Source organism: Mercenaria mercenaria, chromosome 11, assembly GCF_021730395.1.
Source record: "Mercenaria mercenaria strain notata chromosome 11, MADL_Memer_1, whole genome shotgun sequence".
In the NCBI taxonomy this organism is placed as follows: Eukaryota; Metazoa; Mollusca; class Bivalvia; order Venerida; family Veneridae; genus Mercenaria; species Mercenaria mercenaria.
In genome coordinates, this window is record NC_069371.1 from 22083472 (window position 1) to 22101454 (window position 17983).

Sequence of the window (17983 nt, forward strand, 5' to 3'; positions counted from 1 at the left end):
CAGTATTTGTTTGGTTCACAGATGTTTGGGCCAGTGTTTGCTGTTGTACCAGTATTTGTTAGGTTTACAGCTGTTTGGGCCAGTGTTTGCTGTTGTACCAGTATTTGTTAGGTTTACAGGTGTTTGGGCCAGTGTTAGCTGTTGTACCAGTATTTGTTAGGTTTACAGGTATTTGGGCCAGTGTTTGCTGTTGTACCAGTATTTGTTTGATTCACAGGTGTTTGGGCCAGTGTTTGCTGTTGTGCTAGTATTTGGTAGGTTTACAGGTGTTTGGGCCACTGTTTGCTGTTGTACCAGTATTTATTAGGTTTACAGGTGTTTGGGCCAGTGTTTGCTGTTGTACCAGTATTTATTAAGTTTACAGGTGTTTGGGCCAGTGTTAGTTGTTGTACCATTTGTGTGGATGATGGTTTTTGTGAAATAACTTTAGTTTGAAACAAGATATTGAAATGAATTTTGTTTTAATTGGCTGAAATGTTTTGAGTCATTCAGGTGGTGTGTCAACAAATAATGGGCTTGGCATTGTTGCCCTTTCGGCTTCAGCATTCTTGTTTGGTTTACAGGTACTTGGACCAGCATTACCCATTGTAGCAGTATTTGTTTGGTTTGCAGGTATTTGGACCAGTGCTGCCTATTGTACCAGTGAAAAATGAAGATGAGGCAATAGCTCGTATAAATGCTGGGTAAGTTTGGTTTATTATTGAACTTTTTTTTTAAAATTAATGCGAGGCGTTACCCTTGTCCATTCTTTGTTACATGAATCTTGAGTGCTGTGCTTTTAGGGTACCTTGATCATGACGTGTGACATCATTCGATATTTACATTTTCGTTGAATATAGTAGGTATGAAATTGCATTTTGATTTGATTGTATTGTAATATTTTACACTAACTTTTGCTGATGTGATTCTCCATTATTGATTAGTTTTACCTGATTACATTTTTTGAAGTGATCTTAAAGGCACAGTCCTTGATAAAACTGTGATTAACATTGAATTTCTAGTACTGTAGAATCAGTTGAATTAGTGGGAACGAAGTTTCATGGTTTTGTTCAAAATGGCTATTTTTTTTATGTTTTGAATTCAAGGATTTGTACTTTTAAAGTTGAAATGAATGGAAAGTTTATTTGTTGAATTGGATTGATTTTATGGATTGATATGACCATGTAATTCATGAAAATTAGCCCACCACAAATTTTAATGATTGGATATGAAGTATGAGTTTCAAGTAAATGGGGGTCAGGGGTGGGGGGGGGGGGGGCACAAGTGGAGGAGTAGTTAAAAAAACCACTGACAATAACCAACTTGTGGTTTCAAAACTTTTTACTCATTTTGGGCATAGAATTCTTTCATATGAATATTATTATCTACTTTTCTTGGTGATGGTCAGTGGTTCTACCCAGGGGCAGCCCATGCCTCAAATAATGCATGGAGGGATACCAAGGGTGCACCTCCACCATTAAAGCTGGAATTTTACCATAACACCTAACTGTGTCAGTGTGACCTAAGATTGAATAAAGCAAATAGACTTCAAGTAAATGTAAGGCTTGTAGAACTGTTTTATGTATAGCCAACTTGATTACCCATAAAAAGTAAAAAGACATTTACAGTTTAGTGACACTAACACTTAGGAAGTTTGGAAAGAATGAAATGTTTACAGGTATGAATTTGTGATTTGAAAATATTTTTTTAAATTTCATTATTTACAATATAGAAACTGTAAAAACAGGCAGCAGTTAGTTATATCATTGCCCATATTTAACTGTTTTATATGATGTAATATTGTGTTCCAGAGGCATTTGTAACCATCAGTAACTGGTATTAATTATTCAAAATGATATATTAAACAATGGCCTACAAAACTTAACATTTCTCTTTTAAGTAATCTTCTAGATTTTCTAGTAGAAGTTAGATCGATGAATCATTTACAATAATTCATGAACCATTTCAGAAGTACAGGTGCTCCATTAGCCCTGTATGTGTTTTCAAACAACCAGCAAGTTGTCAAAAAATTTCTGGATGGGGTCAATTCTGGTGGCTGTTGTGTTAATGACTGTTTGATGCAGGGCAGCAGTAAGATATTGCATGTCAATTTATTGTGTAGTGTATGGTTAAAGGCATGTAATAATCTAATAAAGAAGCCTTCATTTAATTTTGCACAGCTTATGCTTTAAAACATGACTATTTCAATTAATCAATACAAGTACACAAGTATTTTAGAATATAGAGCCTCTAGAATTGAGTAATTAAGGTCACTGACTTCAGTTCACTTGCCCCTTCACAGCTGTGGGTTTGAAATCCCCTTCACAGCTGTGCTTTTGAAATCTGGCCTTGGGTGTAGTATTTTTCTCATGTCAGGAAGCCATCCAGCTGGCTTAAGGAAAGGGGGTGGTTCAACCTAGGTGCCTACCTATGCCTGAAATAATGCTTAGGAGAACCTGGGGTCATCAAAAGCTGAAAAGCCGCCAGATGACCTGTGATCGATTCAGTGAGATGTTAACCCTTACCATGCTAAATTTCTATGATGAACTTGTCCATATTTCAGTTTGGACAGTATCCATTATCTGTTAAAAGGGGTGCTTATCAAAAATATACTGACTGAATGGCGGACGGTGCAGATCTTGATCAGACTGCATAGATGTGCAGGCTGATCATGATCTGCACTGGTTGCAAAGGCAGAATCCATCGTGTCCAGCATGATGAGGGTTTAACCCAATAAAAATAGAGATGAAAAAATAAACAAAATCAAAAATTAATGATAAGGTACATCATTTTATTGCATCACTTAGAAAAATGATATTAGGCTGCTTTGCTTACAAAATTTTGTAAAATACTGGAAAAAAATTACCAAAGCACGCTGCTGTCACAGTAAATATAGCTTTTAGACATTTAAATGACAGAAAAATTGTTGATTTCACTATTCAGATGCATCAGATGCTTTGAGTTCACTTGCACAGATAAGAAATCGAAGAAAATATTTTTTATTGCAGTCACAAATCTTGTTGGCACTCTTAAGTTGAACATTTCTCATCCAATCTTCACTAAACTTGAACAAAATGTGTTTGCCAATAAGTCCTTTGCCAAGTTTGATAACTAGCCAAATTGGTCCAGGCACTTCAGAATTATGGCCCTTGAATTACCGAAAAACGCTCAGGTCTTGGGGCACATAAATGACTCATATACTTGTGGGAGACATGTGCTTTCCTCAAAAGCAGCTCTAGTTTGTTTCCAGCTTGTTCATTTGGTCTATCTAGGTGCCCCCACCAGTGCCTGAAATAATGCCCAGAGTGACTTCTCCATTAAAAGTGGAAAAGTTGCCATTTTTATTGCAACATAAAACGTAACAAAAGGTACAAAGAACATGTTAGAAACTGTCACTCATTTTCAGACACATCGAAGACATTGTTGAGTCTTGTTAAGATTCTGGATGTACTAAACTCTTTCAAGAGTTATTCTGTTTGTTCTTTCAAATGATCAGAATACTCTGGTTGCAACTTATGTTTACTAGAAGTAATGTTATAAACTTTAACTCGCTCTTTTAAACACAATATGCTTATTTGTATTTTCAGTGCTTATATTGTAATGTTTGCTTTGCACTAACATTGATTATTTCATATTTAGATGTTGCTATACTTGATCAATATATATTTATAACTCACTGTTCTTTGAGTGACTGAGAGTGAAAACAGTTTCCTCTCAATAACAATTGAATGTTTTGGCCTGCAGTCAACAAACTTCATTGGATAATTTCCTGAGGTTAGGAAATGACTTCTTTTGTTTTCAGGGTCAGTAGGTCAAAGGTCAAGTCACAGTCACCTTGAGACTGAAAACGATTTCCTTTCAGTATTTAGAAAAAGGTCATGTCCTTCAGTTGTCAAAGGGATAGATGTCTGTGGTCAGTGGAGGTTCTCTAATGTTTTGGGAGTCAGTAGGTCAAAGGTCAGAGGCACAATGACCTTAAGAATGAAAATGATTTTCATTCAATAAGTAAAGAACACTTTTGCCTAAAATAGTCTAACTTAGTTGGATGATTGTGTATGTGTGATCCTATTGTTTGGGGTCACTAGGTCAAAGGTCAAAGTCACAATGACCTCTGAATTGAAAATCAGAGAAGTAAGTAAAGAATGTTTTGGTTCCCAGTCTTCATAAGATATTTGACTGTTAAAAAATAAGTAGGTGACCTTTGGTGTTTCTGAGGTCTTTTTGTCAAAGGTCAAGCTCACAGAATACAAAATTATTTACCCAGTTTCCTCAATCAAGCCATCTTGGGAGCATATGCATTTTCAAAAGAGCTCTTGTATCTTTCTTTCACTTTCTTACAATGAATAGTCACAACAAAAACAGCTAGCACACCAGAGTGATTGTGATCTCATTGATAATGGAGTGACAATTAAAAAAAAATTGTAGTAAGTTATATAATCATAAATGCACTTTCTCCAAAACAGCCCAAATTCCATTAAACATATCAGCTAGTTATTTGGATTTTTTTAAGATTGCATTAGTTCTTGTGAATATAATGCAAATATTAGAATGGTTTGTTAGCTGTTTTGTCTCCAGTCACTGACTTTGGTATCTAGAAAAGGTCTGGAAGCTGTTCTGCTGATTGATTGTCTCATGCATTTTTGTTTTCAGTATGCTTATCATGCTTATTAGTAAAAGTTTATAGAAATTACTATAAGGATAAATAGACCTTACAAAAAACAGCTGGTTTTGTATCTGGTTTGTTTTATTTATCAGTAGCTGAAGAAAGTTTTAAAATTTTACACTCTGGTTAGTATATATATTTTGTAATAAAGCAACTATTTTAGAATGAATTGCTTTTTCATGAAGCATGTTGAGTAGTTCATTCCATTAAAGATGTAATTTTGTAATTGTAAAGTAAACATGTTAATTGTCAGTATATGTTTTCAGTACCAACACTACCATTTGGTGGGGTAGGTAGCAGTGGAATGGGTCGTTACCATGGTAGATTTACATTTGAGACATTCTCACACAAGAGAGGTTGTATGGAGAGAGGCCTGGAAATGGAGAGTGTTAACAAGTAAGTTTGCACTGCATTTGAATATTTCAGGTTGATATACAAGCTTCTTTTTAGTTTATACTTAATTTTTTTAGGTTGATTGTGAAGCAAATTCTTCAACTTATATTAATCTCTCTCGACACCTCATTCCTGATGGAATCCATCGCCTCGAGGGTATGATAGAGGAGAAGCCAGTTTCCTTTAAAATGCTGAGCACAAGCATGGGAGCTACTGGTACCATTTTTCAAGGTGTTGATATGACATGGCAGGGGTTCAAACCCACAACCTCATGCACTCGAATCGGATGCTCTACCACCAGGCTATTGAGCTTCTTTCATTTGAGGCCCCTTGCGGGTAACCCTGTTTATTTTTATACATGATACTTAAACATACAGTTCATGTATATACACAAACTTGACAATATTATTATTAACATAGTCTTGTATTCCAATTTGCCCCATGTGGTTCTGGGACGATCCGTGTATGAAAAGAACTGGAACCACTGCCTTACCCTTGCATGATCGTAAGAGGCGACTAATAGGGTCTTAACACTTGGTTTTGCTGTAACTCTGTGATTCCAGCAGTTATACAGATTTTGATTCCATACCACATGTTTTTATTTCGATGTAAATGAGATGTGAAACCAAAATTTGTAGTCCGGTTCGGCGCCATATAGCCTATACTGTGTTGATGCACAGTAAAACCCAAATAAAATAAATTTTGTTGCTATCCCACTTAATAGAAGAGTTGAGAAATGAAATAACACGAAAAGGACTACGTTAAAAGGATAACAAAAGACCTAAAAAGATGGGTAGGGGGAGAAAAAAAGTATGATTATATCATCTTTTACACTGTTGTAGATGTTTAATAGATTTATCAGTTGAGAGAAAAAAGTAATGAAGATGTCAAAGGATAATTAGCTACTAGTATAGTGTTAAGGTGTATGATTTTACACAATTTTTAGCTCACCTGAGCTATTGTGATCGCTCTATGTCCGGCATCTGTCGGCTGTCTGTATGTCTGTCGTATGTTTGTCAACATTTAGCTTGTATATGCGATAGAGGCTGTATTTCAAAGTTGATCTTCATGAGATTTGGTCAGAATGATTGCCTTGATGAAATCTAGGCTGAGTTTGAATATGGGTCATCTGGGGTAAAAAATTAGGTCACTAGGTCAAATCAAGAAAAACCTTGTGTATGCGATAGAGGCTGTATTTTTCAATTGATGTTCATGAATTTTAGTCAGACAGATTGCCTTTATGAAATCTAGGTCAAGTTTGAATATTCGTCATCTGGGGTCAAAAACTAGGTCACTAGGTCAAATCAAAGAAAAACCTTGTATGTGCGATAGAGGCTGTATTTTTCAATTGATATTCATGAATTTTGGTCAGAATAATTTCCTTGATAAAATCTAGGTCATTTTCGAATATGGGTCATCTAGGGTCAGAAACTAGGTCATTAGGTCAAATCAAAGAAAAACATTGTGTATGCAGTGGGGACTGCATTTTACACTGGATCTTCATAGTTTGAATATGGGTCACCTAGGGTCAAAAACTAGGTCACTCGGTCAAATTAAAGAAAAACCTTGTGTACGCAATAGGGGCTGTATTTTACACTGGATATTCATAAAAATTAGTCCAAATGATTGCCTTGATAAAATCTATTTCAAGTTAGAATATGGGTCAACTGGGGGTCAAAAATTAGGTCACTAGCTCAACTCAAAGAAAAACCTTGTGTATGCGATAGAGGCAGTATTTTTCAAACGATCTTCATGAAATTTGTTCAGAATGATAGCCTTGATCAAATCTAGGTCAGATTCGAATATGGGTCATCTAGGGTCAAAAACTAGATCACTATGTCAAATCAAAGAAAAACCTTGTGTATGCAACGGGGACTGCATTTTACACCGGATCTTCATGAAATATGATCAGAATATTTGTCTGGATGCAATCTAGGTAAAGTTTGAATATGGATCATCTGGGGCCAAAAACTAGGTCACCTGATCAAATCAAAGAAAAACCTTTAGTACTAAATAGGGGCTGCATTTTACACTGGATATTCATTAAATTTGATCAGAATGATAGCCTTGATGAAATCTAGGTCAGATTTGATTATGGGCCATCTGGGTCAAAAACTAGTTCACTAGGACAGATCAAAGAAAAACGTTGTTTATGCTATAGAGGCTGTATTTTTATGCCCCCCTTAGAGGAAGGAGGGGTATATTGTTTTGCAGATGTCGGTCAGTTGGTCAGAATGTAGACCAATCCGTTTCCGGATGATAACTCAGAACGCTTGGGCCTAGGATCATGAAAATTGATAGGGAGGTTGGTCATCACCAGCAGATGTACCCCTTTTGATTTTGAGGTCTGTATGTCAAAGGTCAAGGTCACAGTGACCCTGAATAGTAAAACGGTTTCCGGATGATATCTCAAGAACACTTGGGCCTAGGATCATGAAAGTTGATAGGGAGGTTGGTCATGACCAGCAGATGACCTCTATTGATTTTGAGGTCAGTATGTTTAAGGTCAAGGTTACTTTGACCCTGAACAGTAAAACGGTTTCCGGATGATAACTCAAGAATGCTTAGGCCTAGGATCACAAAAGTTGATAGGGAGGTTGATCATGACCAGTAGATGACAGCTATTGATTTTGAGGTCAGTATGTCAAAATCAAGGTCACAGTGACCAGGAACAGTAGAATGGTTTCAGGGCAATAACTCAAGAATGCTTGGGCCTAATGTCAGGAAAATTGATAGTTAGGTTGGCCATGACCAGCAGATGACCCCTATTGATTTTGAGGTCATTAGGTCAAAGGTCAAGGTCACATTGGCCAGGAACAGTTGAACAATTTCTGATCTTCTTGTCCAAAACCATAGGGCCTAGGGCTTTGATATTTATTATGTAGCTAAATCTAGTGGTCCTTTACCAAGATTGTTCAGATTTTTTCCCTGGGGTTAAATAAGGCCCCCCCCGCAGGGGTCACATGGTTTATATACACATATATAGAAAAAAACTTTGAAAAACCTCTTGTCCAAAACCACAGGGCCTAGGGCTTTGATATTTTGTATATGACATCATCTTGTGGTTCTCTACTAAGATTGTTCAAATTATTCCCCTAGGGTCAAACATGGCTCCTCCCTGGGGTCCAAGGTTTACGTAGACTTATATATGTAGGGAAAAACTTTGAAAATCTTCTTGTCCAAACCACAAAGACTGTGGCTTTGATATTTTATAATGTAGCGTCATCTAGTGGTTCTCTACCAAGTTTGTTCAAATTATTCCTCTAGGATCAAATATGGCGCCGCCCCAGGGGTCACATGGTTCATATAGACTTATATACGGAAAAACTTAGAATCTTCATGTCCATAACATACATCATTCAAATTTGGACCACATGTATAGTTTTGAGTGGCAAGATGAACCTTGACGTGAATTGACCTTGATCTTGACCTAGTGACCTACTTTCACATTTCTGTAGCTGCAGCCTTCAAATTTGAACCACATGCATAGGTTTGTGTACTGAAAAAAACTTTGACCTTGTTATTGACCTAGTGACCTACTTTCACATTTTTGAAGGTACAGGCTTCAAATTTGGACCAATGCATAGTTTTTTGTTCCAAAATAAAATTTGATTCTGATTTTGACCTAGTGACCTACTTTCACATTTCTCAAGCTACAGTCTTCAGATTCAGTTGAGGTTCATGAAATTTTTCAGAATTATTGCCTTGATAAAATCTAGGTCAAGTTCGAATATGGATCATTCGGGGTCAAAAACTAGGTATTTAGGTCAAATCAAAGAAAAACCTTGTGTAAGCAACAGGGACTGCATTTTATGCTCGATCTTTATGAAGTTTGATCAGAATGTTTGTCAAGGTGCAAGCTTGGTCAAGTTTGAATATGCATGATCTGGGATCAGAAACTATAGAGTCACCTGGTCAAATAAAAGAAAAACCTTTTGTACACAATAGGGGCTGCATTTTACACTGTATATTAATAAAAGTTAGTCAGAATGGCTGCCTTGATGAAATCCAGGTCGAATTTGAATATTGGTAATCTGTGGTCAAAAACGAGGTTGCAAGGTCAAATAAAAAAAAACAACCTTGTGTATATGCAGTAGGGACTATATTTTACACTGGATCTTTATGAAATTTGATCACAATGTTTGTCTTGATGACTTCTAGGTCAGGTTTGAATCTGGGTCATGTTGGGTCAAAAATTAGGTCATCCAGTCAAATCAAATTAAAAGCTTGATAACACTTTAGAGGCCAAGGAAAAAGGAAAAGCTTGTATACACTCTAGAGGTCACGTTTTTCATTCTTCCTGAAACTTTGTCAGAATGTTTGTTTTTATGGACTAAAAAACTAGGTCAGTAGGTCAAATCAAAGAAAATACTTGTTTACCCTCAATATTTTTGGTCCAGTCTTAATGAAAATTGGTCAGAATATTTGTTTCTATGAAAGCACTAGGTCAAACATGTTTACACTGTTATGGTGTGTTTCTCAGGTGAGTGACCTAGGGCCATCTTGGCCCTCTTGTTACCTTTAGTTACCCATGTATATTCTCTTCTGTCTGGCAGTATCAGATATCCTCCATTTACAAAGAACAAAGAGAAAATTGTCACATGGATCCTGAAGCAGAAGTTGAAGAGCAATGCAAATATGTCCTTGGTGATTTACTTCATGTTTGGAACTCTGTTTGCTGTCTTTTTAAAGGTAATTTTGCTTTCTAGTGCTTTCTGCTATTCATTTTGCCTACCTAACTTGAACTTTAACTGTGTTCATATATGTTATGTTTAATTGATTAACATTACTTGATTGACAACATTAATTTTGTTCTGATTTTGTTAGTCCTTGGCTGTAATTTAGTTACCTGAAACCAGTCTGGGCTGACAAAGTTCCAGCTGAAACTAAAATAACCAATTATAAAGGATAGTTTGCTAAGGTAACCATGATCTATCACTGGTGTGAAAATGTAAAGGCTTTAGTAATAATATTGTAATAATGTTATTTGTCAAGTGATTTCATATTGGCTTTGTAATTTGTCCAAGGGTTGTTGTATTGGCCCAAGGCCATAGGCTGAGGGCCAATATGGCTGCCCGAGGACAGATAACTAGGCCATTATGAAATCGCTTGATTAATGATGATTTTATTATTCAGCTTTCAAATATTGATGGTAGCACCATAAGAACTCCTCGAGTTACTTTACGACAGGTGTGCATTTTGAAGATCAAAAATTTTGATTTAAGCATCATCATTTTAGCCAGTAGAAAAGAATGAGTTGTATATAGGTATGTGTGAATAATTTTGAGAAATATTGTGATGCCTCGACATAATCAGCAATAACTGGAACTTACCATATTTTTCTCTCTAGTGAGTATCTTATCAGTTGAGCTGTGATAGAGACTGCTTTAAATGACAATTCTTTGTATGCTGCAGGCAACGAGACACAAAATTGTCCACATGTGTTGTTCAAGATAATACAACCAACCCATCACATATTATACACCCCCATGCCTCGTTTTATTCTTATCCGAAATTGTTTGCAGTTTACAACTGATGTGTTCACAACCAATTATTCGTCCACTTCCCAGCATGTGAATCACTGTTATTATTGCACAGATAATCCATAAGTCTCATCCTTTAAATTAATTTGAGTTTCTCATATTTTCTCAATTTTCCTTGAAAATTGTCAGAACTTCTGACAGAAACTTGTTTGTACACAATAAGAAATAAGTCGAAAGTATATCTTTATAATCTACAAAGATGTATGTTGACATCGTACGTCCTGTCAGTCTTACTTGGTTATTACATGAACATGTTAGATAATATTTTTGTCAAAAATGTGAAAAGTATTGTAATGTATAATTTTTATGCAAAACAAAATGGCGTCATTTAAAATTTAATGGAAGTGACTCCCGTACTGGCCCACTCTTTTGAACCAGTCAGAAAGCTTGAATTCCTTATTGACTCTGTTTTCTCATATTGGCTCAGTTATGCTTTGTATTAGCTCTACCTATTTCATATGATTTAGCAATGGATCTAATACAGTGTGAAACATTGTAAAGTTGAATAATCATAGTACATGATATTAATATAGTCAAGTTAAAAATAATCTTCTACCTAAATTTAGGGAATAGAGAAAATGTAATTATACTGTTTTAACAATGGTTGTATAGTATTAGTATTACAGTGACTGTAATGAACAATGGTTGTATAGTATTAGTATTACAGTGACTGTAATGAACAATGGTTGTATAGTATTAGTATTACAGTGACTGTAATGAACAATGGTTGTATAGTATTAGTATTACAATGGCTGTAATGAACAATGGTTGTATAGTATTAGTATTACAATGATTGTAATGAAATAAGGCATCTAGTTTGCAACTTAGTAAGCTCACACTGTCTTATCCCTAACACTGTTGGTTTAGTTTGTGTGTAAAAAGACATCCAGTTTGCATGTACTAACCAGTTGCCTGCACATACTTGAGAAATTGTAACAACCTCTTGTCTATATTGGTGATATTTTGTGATACAGCCAGTTGTATTCATTTTGTTCATTGTTAATGTTATGCATAATTATAACAAACTGCTGAAATGTTATATGATATTTAAGAAAAGTAAATTTTCTAATTGATCTTCATTAAACTGTTTTAGTATGTGTGTCAATCTAGGTGAAGCTAAGAATAGGTACTTGAGGTCAGAAACTAGGTCACTATGGAAGCTTAAATGATAGAAAAACATTTACTATTGAGGTCACATTTTCGGCTTGATCTGCTTAAAACATTGTCAGACTTTTTGTCTAGTATGTGGAGTCTGTAATTATCTGTTTTGAAACTGGGTAATATACATGAAAAGTTAGGTCACTAGGTCAAATAATAGAACAAACATTGTTAACACTGTAGAGGAGTGAGTAAGAAGTAGGCCACTTGTGTAAGAACTAGGTCATAATGGTCAAATTATTGAAAATTTTGGTTAATGATCTTACATAAATATGGGTCAGAATAATTATATTAACGAAATTTAGGCCAAATTCGACACCTGGGCATCTAGGTTAACTTAAGAAAAAGATCAAATGAGTTATAAAGGGCCCTTTAAACCTTCTTGTTTTACACCATTTGGAAACTATGTGTTTGTAGAATGAAATTGAAAAACAATTTTGATACAGTTAAATTAGACATTACCTTGCATATCTTTTTGTATGAAAGGTAATAATTTGCTTTATGTGAAGAAAATTTTGTTTCTTCTAATTTCAGGTATTTTTTGCTCCTCAGATGTCGGTCATGAACTTTTTCTCAAAATAAGAGGCTCTTTACAACAACCAGGAATAAAGCTAATATAATTATGTGGATTGACGTTCAATGCATCTAAACATTCATAACATCACCTTATAGAGTCGGAAATTCACACCTTTGGATATAATTATTTCATCAGGTCATTTGATTATATACCAGAGCACTATGGTTTAACAAAAAAAAACAACCCACCTTCATTTATTTAAATTCCACATTTTGTTTCCTCTAATGTATTATTGTATTTTTGGGGACTGAGATGCAGGCAGTCACAGCCTCCAATAATTTCCATTTTAAACACATTATCACATCAAGTGAAATTGTGTTAGACATAAATTATACCTTCAGGAATGGACAAATGTGGGAGCCATACTCAAGTTTTCACAGCTTTAGATAAATTCCGATGAAACTTAATAGTTGTGATCACCACAAAATCTCCATGTGTGTGACATATTTTTCTGGGATGGTTGAACAAGAGTGACAGGGGCCAACCTTACCCCTATTTTTAGCTCACCATGAGCAATGCTCAAATTTGTTCAAATTATCACCCTAGGGTCAAATAAGGCCCTGCCTCAGGAGTCACATGGTTTATATAGACTTATATAGGGAAAACTTTGAAAATCTTCTTGTACAAAACCACATGGCCTAGGGCTTTGATATTTGGTATGTAGCATCATCTAGTGGTCCTCTACCAAGATTGTTCAAATTATCCCCCAAGGTTCAAATATGGTCCCAAGTTTTGACTTAGAAATTTTTGGTTAAGGTTTTGAATTAAGCTGGTATCTGAGTATCCACTAACGGAAATGGATTGAAACTTCACACACTTCTTCACTGTCATAATCTGATATGCACTGTGCAGGTCCCATAACTCTACTTTGCATTTTTTCAAAATTATACCCCTTTTTCGACTTAGCAGTTTTTGGTTAAGTTTTTGTATGTAAGCTGGTATCTCAGTATCCACTAATGGAAAAGGATTGAAACTTAACACACGTGTTCACTGTCATGATATGACATGCAGTGCAATTTAAAGGTTCAATAACTCTACTTTGCATTTTTACAAAATTATGCCCCTTTTTCAACTTAGCAGTTTTTGGTTAAAGTCTTATATGTAAGATGGTATCTCAGTACCTACTAATGGGAATGGATTGAAACTTCACACAGTTGGCTACTGTCATGAACTGGTAAGCACTGTGCAGGTTCCATAACACTGTTTTGCATTTTTACAAAATTATGCCCCTTTTTCGACTTTTGTATTCATTCAATTGACAAGGCTGTCGAATAGTGGAGCGTTGCTGTCCTCCAGCAGCTCTTGTTTGTTGTTTTACTAGTGCTGTATCTCTGTAATTGTCACTTTGAATAGGTATTTGTTCAGAATGTTTCCATTTACTGGCAGACTTAATCTCACATGCCTAATTTACATACGACAGGTTTTTTTTCCTGAATGTGTTAAAAATGTCACAGTTATAACAATAGATCTATGTGTATTATTAAAATTTCTGTGCAGCATTTCACAAGAGGTAGCAATTAATCTATTTCTTCCTTATGGTATTTAATTTGACAAAGTGATAAGAAGTAAACAGAAACAAATTGCTTGCATTCTATGTTTCCGAAGGATCTTTTTGTAGTTTTTATTTTATACTATACTATTGTATACCTTTTTAATGTTAAAGGGATACTCGGGTGGAATAGTGCATGAAAAGTTTAAAAAAAAAGACAAAAACATTTATATATATATGTACATTAATTTTGTATTACAGAAACAATATTTTATTGACATGTTTATTTTTACTCTAACTTTGACCATATGGGTGTTTAACTTTACATTTCCAATGATACTCACTTGAACATGGGACTACCAGAAAAAGTGAGGACTTAATTAATGGTAGACAGGAAAAGCCAGAAATATCTAGGACATAAAAGAAAAAACTAGGACAAATCAAAACTATGTTGTACTGCTATCAGGAGTTTCCGGGACTATTACAGAATTTTATTTAAAACAAGAAGTTCTGTAAATTCCTGCCTCAAGGACATAGGCTATTCTTTATCTTACATGGTTCAATAATCTAAAGTGTATTAACCCTTACCCTGCTAAATTTCTAAAATGGACTGGTCCATCATTCAATTTGGGCATTACCATTTATTATTCAAAGGGTTGTTTACTGAAAATTTACTGACTGAATAGCGAACTGTGCAGACCATGATCAGACTGCATGGATGTGCAGGCTGATCTTGGTCTGCACTCAGTCTGGTCGCAAAGGCAGAATCACTTACCGCCAGCAGGCTAAGAGTTAATGAAATAAATATTAATGAAATAAATGTTGTCAAGTAAAACAAGAAGAAACTATTGAAAGTTTACATAAATTACACCTAAAACTCCTTTGTTGGCTTTGATATGTTTGATCAGAGCAAAAGAAACTGAAATGGTTAGATCAAACAACATTTTTTAGCAGTTAAAGGTGTAAAGCTAGCATCATTAAAAATTAGATTTCAAACTTTTATTGATTTAGTTCATTTAATTCCTGATTAAAGTTGTTTAACTGTATTTTTCAAAGTTGTGATTACATAGTATATTAAGCTGTGTATATTACACAATATATTTCCAATTAATCACAGATCTTTATAGATCTAGAGTCTTTATAATCACTACACTGATAAATTATCTATGGTGCTAGGTGTATCATAAACTGGGGTTCTTGTCAGAGACCTTACATGAAGGTACAGCAGGTGCCCTTACAGATACTAGTACTCTACACTAGTATGCATTTTAGAATGTAATATAAAGGAATGGCAGCAGGGTGCTTTGAGTCTGATATCAAAATTTAGAATATTTAAAGAACACAGCTGTTGGAAAAGATAAGTTTTTTTTATACATAGAAATTCTAGAATTATTTTGAGTTATTATAGGATCACTTTTGACAGTCACAGTTCTACTGTAAATTTTGTAGCTGTAAACTCTCCTGTAAGGAGCTTCCTGAAATCAAAAGACACTGTAGTGTGCATAAATTGAAATATGTCATACAATATTCTTAAGTGTCTCAAATGGTTCTGTAATATTGAATCATGAAGTCTTTGTTCAGTTGTTGTGTTGTTTTTTTATCATTAAAATGATTTACAGCTCTGCTTTAATAAATTTTTTTCATTAAAAAGAACTTAATTAGAAAACATCAAGATTATCTCCAGAATACTTGAGATTAATTTCACTATAAAAATTTAAAAAATCCTGATGAAGGCATAAGCGCCGAAACGTTGATAAAAGGTAAATATTCACGTGTTGTTGAATTTTACCACCATACTATAAAGGACAGAAATTTATATAAAAAATCTTTGTAATAAGTCTTTTTCCAGATTTGCAAAGCAAATGCTTAAACAACCCTGAATAAATCACATTTAGAAGAAATTCATCACCTAAAATAGATGACTAGCACTGAAGCTACTGCTTCAAGAATCCTTACCTGGAATTTTTATGCTACATTGTGTATTTTATTATTTTTGGTGGGTTTAACGTCACTCGGATACAATTATAAGTCATATGGCGACTTTCCAACTTTGTTGGTGGAGGAAGACCCCAGGTGCCCCTTCGTGCATTATTTCATCACAAGCGGGCACCTGGGTAGAACCACAGACCTTCTGTAAGCCAGCTGGATGGCTTTCTCACATGAAGAATTATCGCCACCCCCCTCCCCCCCCTCCCCCCACCCCCACCGCAGTGAGACCCAAGTGATTTCAAGTCAGCGGCCTTAACCACTTGGCCACGGAGGTCCCGTACATTATGTAATCATAACTCTTAATGGTAAATAGACAAGACTACATAACTAATTTTTTTAACTTTGTTGGGAAACTGAGATATCCAGCTCCTTTGTAGAGATATTTTCACTATCCTGGCATTTCCTGTCTTGAAAAGCAGGATATCCAAGGATATTTACAGGATTTTTTCCTGGCAGTTCCTGAGACATCCCAGGATATTCTGGTCAATTTCTGCAAGGGTGTTTTTCATTTTGAAAATTAATAGGATTTAAGGTTTGTGTTGAAAGATCTTTTTTTGAAACAGTAGGCCTTTTTTAATAAAATTAAAATATTTGTGACTACTTCAGAGTTTAGTCAGAATACATTTATAGTACAAATTTTATTAGTGCCAATCAGAAAACATTATATTATATTAGACAGGCCTATTTAGCATTATGAATGCATATCTATTTTTAATGCCATGTTACAAAATGAATATATATAATTGTGTTTGTTTTAATTGATATTTTGTTTGATGTAAATTGTTAAGGTACAATTGTATATATACATGATTGTACTCTTTATTTATAGGCCATTATGACCCTGCAGTATATTAATTATATTCATCACTCTTACATAATAAACATGAATACAATGTATATTTAAATATTGTTTGTGTGTTTTGATACATACCTGTATATAATTCCCAATTTTCAATCAATTTTCAAAGTCAGCCAGTCTGCAGTGTTTTTCGATTTTCTTACAAGCTAACCTAATCTAGTGTTCCTGGATTCTGTACCAGTCTGAGTCGACCCAATTTTCCTAGATTCTGTACCATGTGGTCTACCCAGTGCTCCTAGATTCTGTACCAGTCAGTCTACTCAGTGTTCCTGAATTCTGTATCAGGGTCTACCCAGTGTTCCTGGATTCTTTACCAGTCAGTCTTCTCAGTATTCCTGGATTCTGTACCAGTCAATCTACCAGTGTTCCTGGACTTGGTACCAGTCAATTTACTCAGTGTTCCTGGATTGTGTACCAGTCAATCTACCAAGTATTCCTGATTTTGTGCCAGTCTTATCTACCCGAGTGTTCCTGGATTTTGTACAGTCTGTCTACCCAGTATTCCTTAATTCTGTACCAGTCAGTCTACCCAGTATTCCTTTATTTTATACCAGTCAGTCTACTAAGCGTATCTGGAGCCTGTACCTGATTAACGCTTATAATTTTAAATAAAAAATTACGTGATAACTTCTCCACATAAGTCAGAGGAGTAAGTGAACTTCTCCTTATAAATCAGAGACGTATAACTATAACTTCATGATACAAACCAGAGATGTGAAGACCAGAGATGAACTTCCTAACATAATTCAGAAAAGTGACAAATAACTTCCCCACACAATCAAATATACAACAACTTCTCCACACATACCTGATGCGTAACTATTCATATGATAAATATGAGGTGTAACTAATACGTTTCCTGTAGAAATCAGAGGTGTGACTGGTAACTTCCCCACTTAAATCTTTGGTTTTACTGATCATGTAAAGTTCATTTGATGTGATAATTTTCCCACATAAATCAGAGGCATCAGAGGTGTTACTGATAATTTTTCACATAAATCAGAGGTGTTACTGGTAATTTCACATGGATCAGAGTGGTTATTGGTAACTTCTTCCATAAATCAGGTGTTACTGATAAGTTCTTCACAAAAGACTACTTGATATATTCCCCACATAAAGGAAGTTTCTCACATAAATAAAATGTATTCCTGTTAATTACTTCGAATTAATCAAAGGCATTACTGATAACTTCTCACCTAAATTAGGTGTTACTGAAATGTTGTGGTTTTGGGTCAGAATGGCTATTTCTGCAGGTATGAGCTCAGATTCTTGTATTTCAACTTTTGCATGATTTTTTTTTTTTTTGAGATTTAATTTTTGTGCATTGACTCAA

The 17983-nt window shown here is 35.0% G+C and overlaps 1 protein-coding gene across 2 annotated transcripts in view; it reads left to right on the plus strand.

Annotated features, from left to right (window-relative positions):
* Positions 1 to 16696, plus strand: part of LOC123531684 (aldehyde dehydrogenase, dimeric NADP-preferring-like) — a 54764-nt gene extending 38068 nt beyond the window's left edge. Inside the window, exons 11-16 of one of the 2 annotated variants that reach the window (XM_053518725.1) lie at positions 613 to 683; positions 1949 to 2070; positions 4909 to 5038; positions 9592 to 9727; positions 10172 to 10302; positions 12271 to 16696. In XM_053518725.1, coding sequence (XP_053374700.1) covers positions 613 to 683; positions 1949 to 2070; positions 4909 to 5038; positions 9592 to 9727; positions 10172 to 10291 — 579 coding nt within the window. In that variant the 3' untranslated portion in view covers positions 10292 to 10302; positions 12271 to 16696. The remainder of the gene's footprint in view (positions 1 to 612; positions 684 to 1948; positions 2071 to 4908; positions 5039 to 9591; positions 9728 to 10171; positions 10303 to 12270) is intronic. The other variant, XM_053518726.1, reaches the window with a different exon arrangement.
* Positions 16697 to 17983: the final 1287 nt, after the last annotated feature.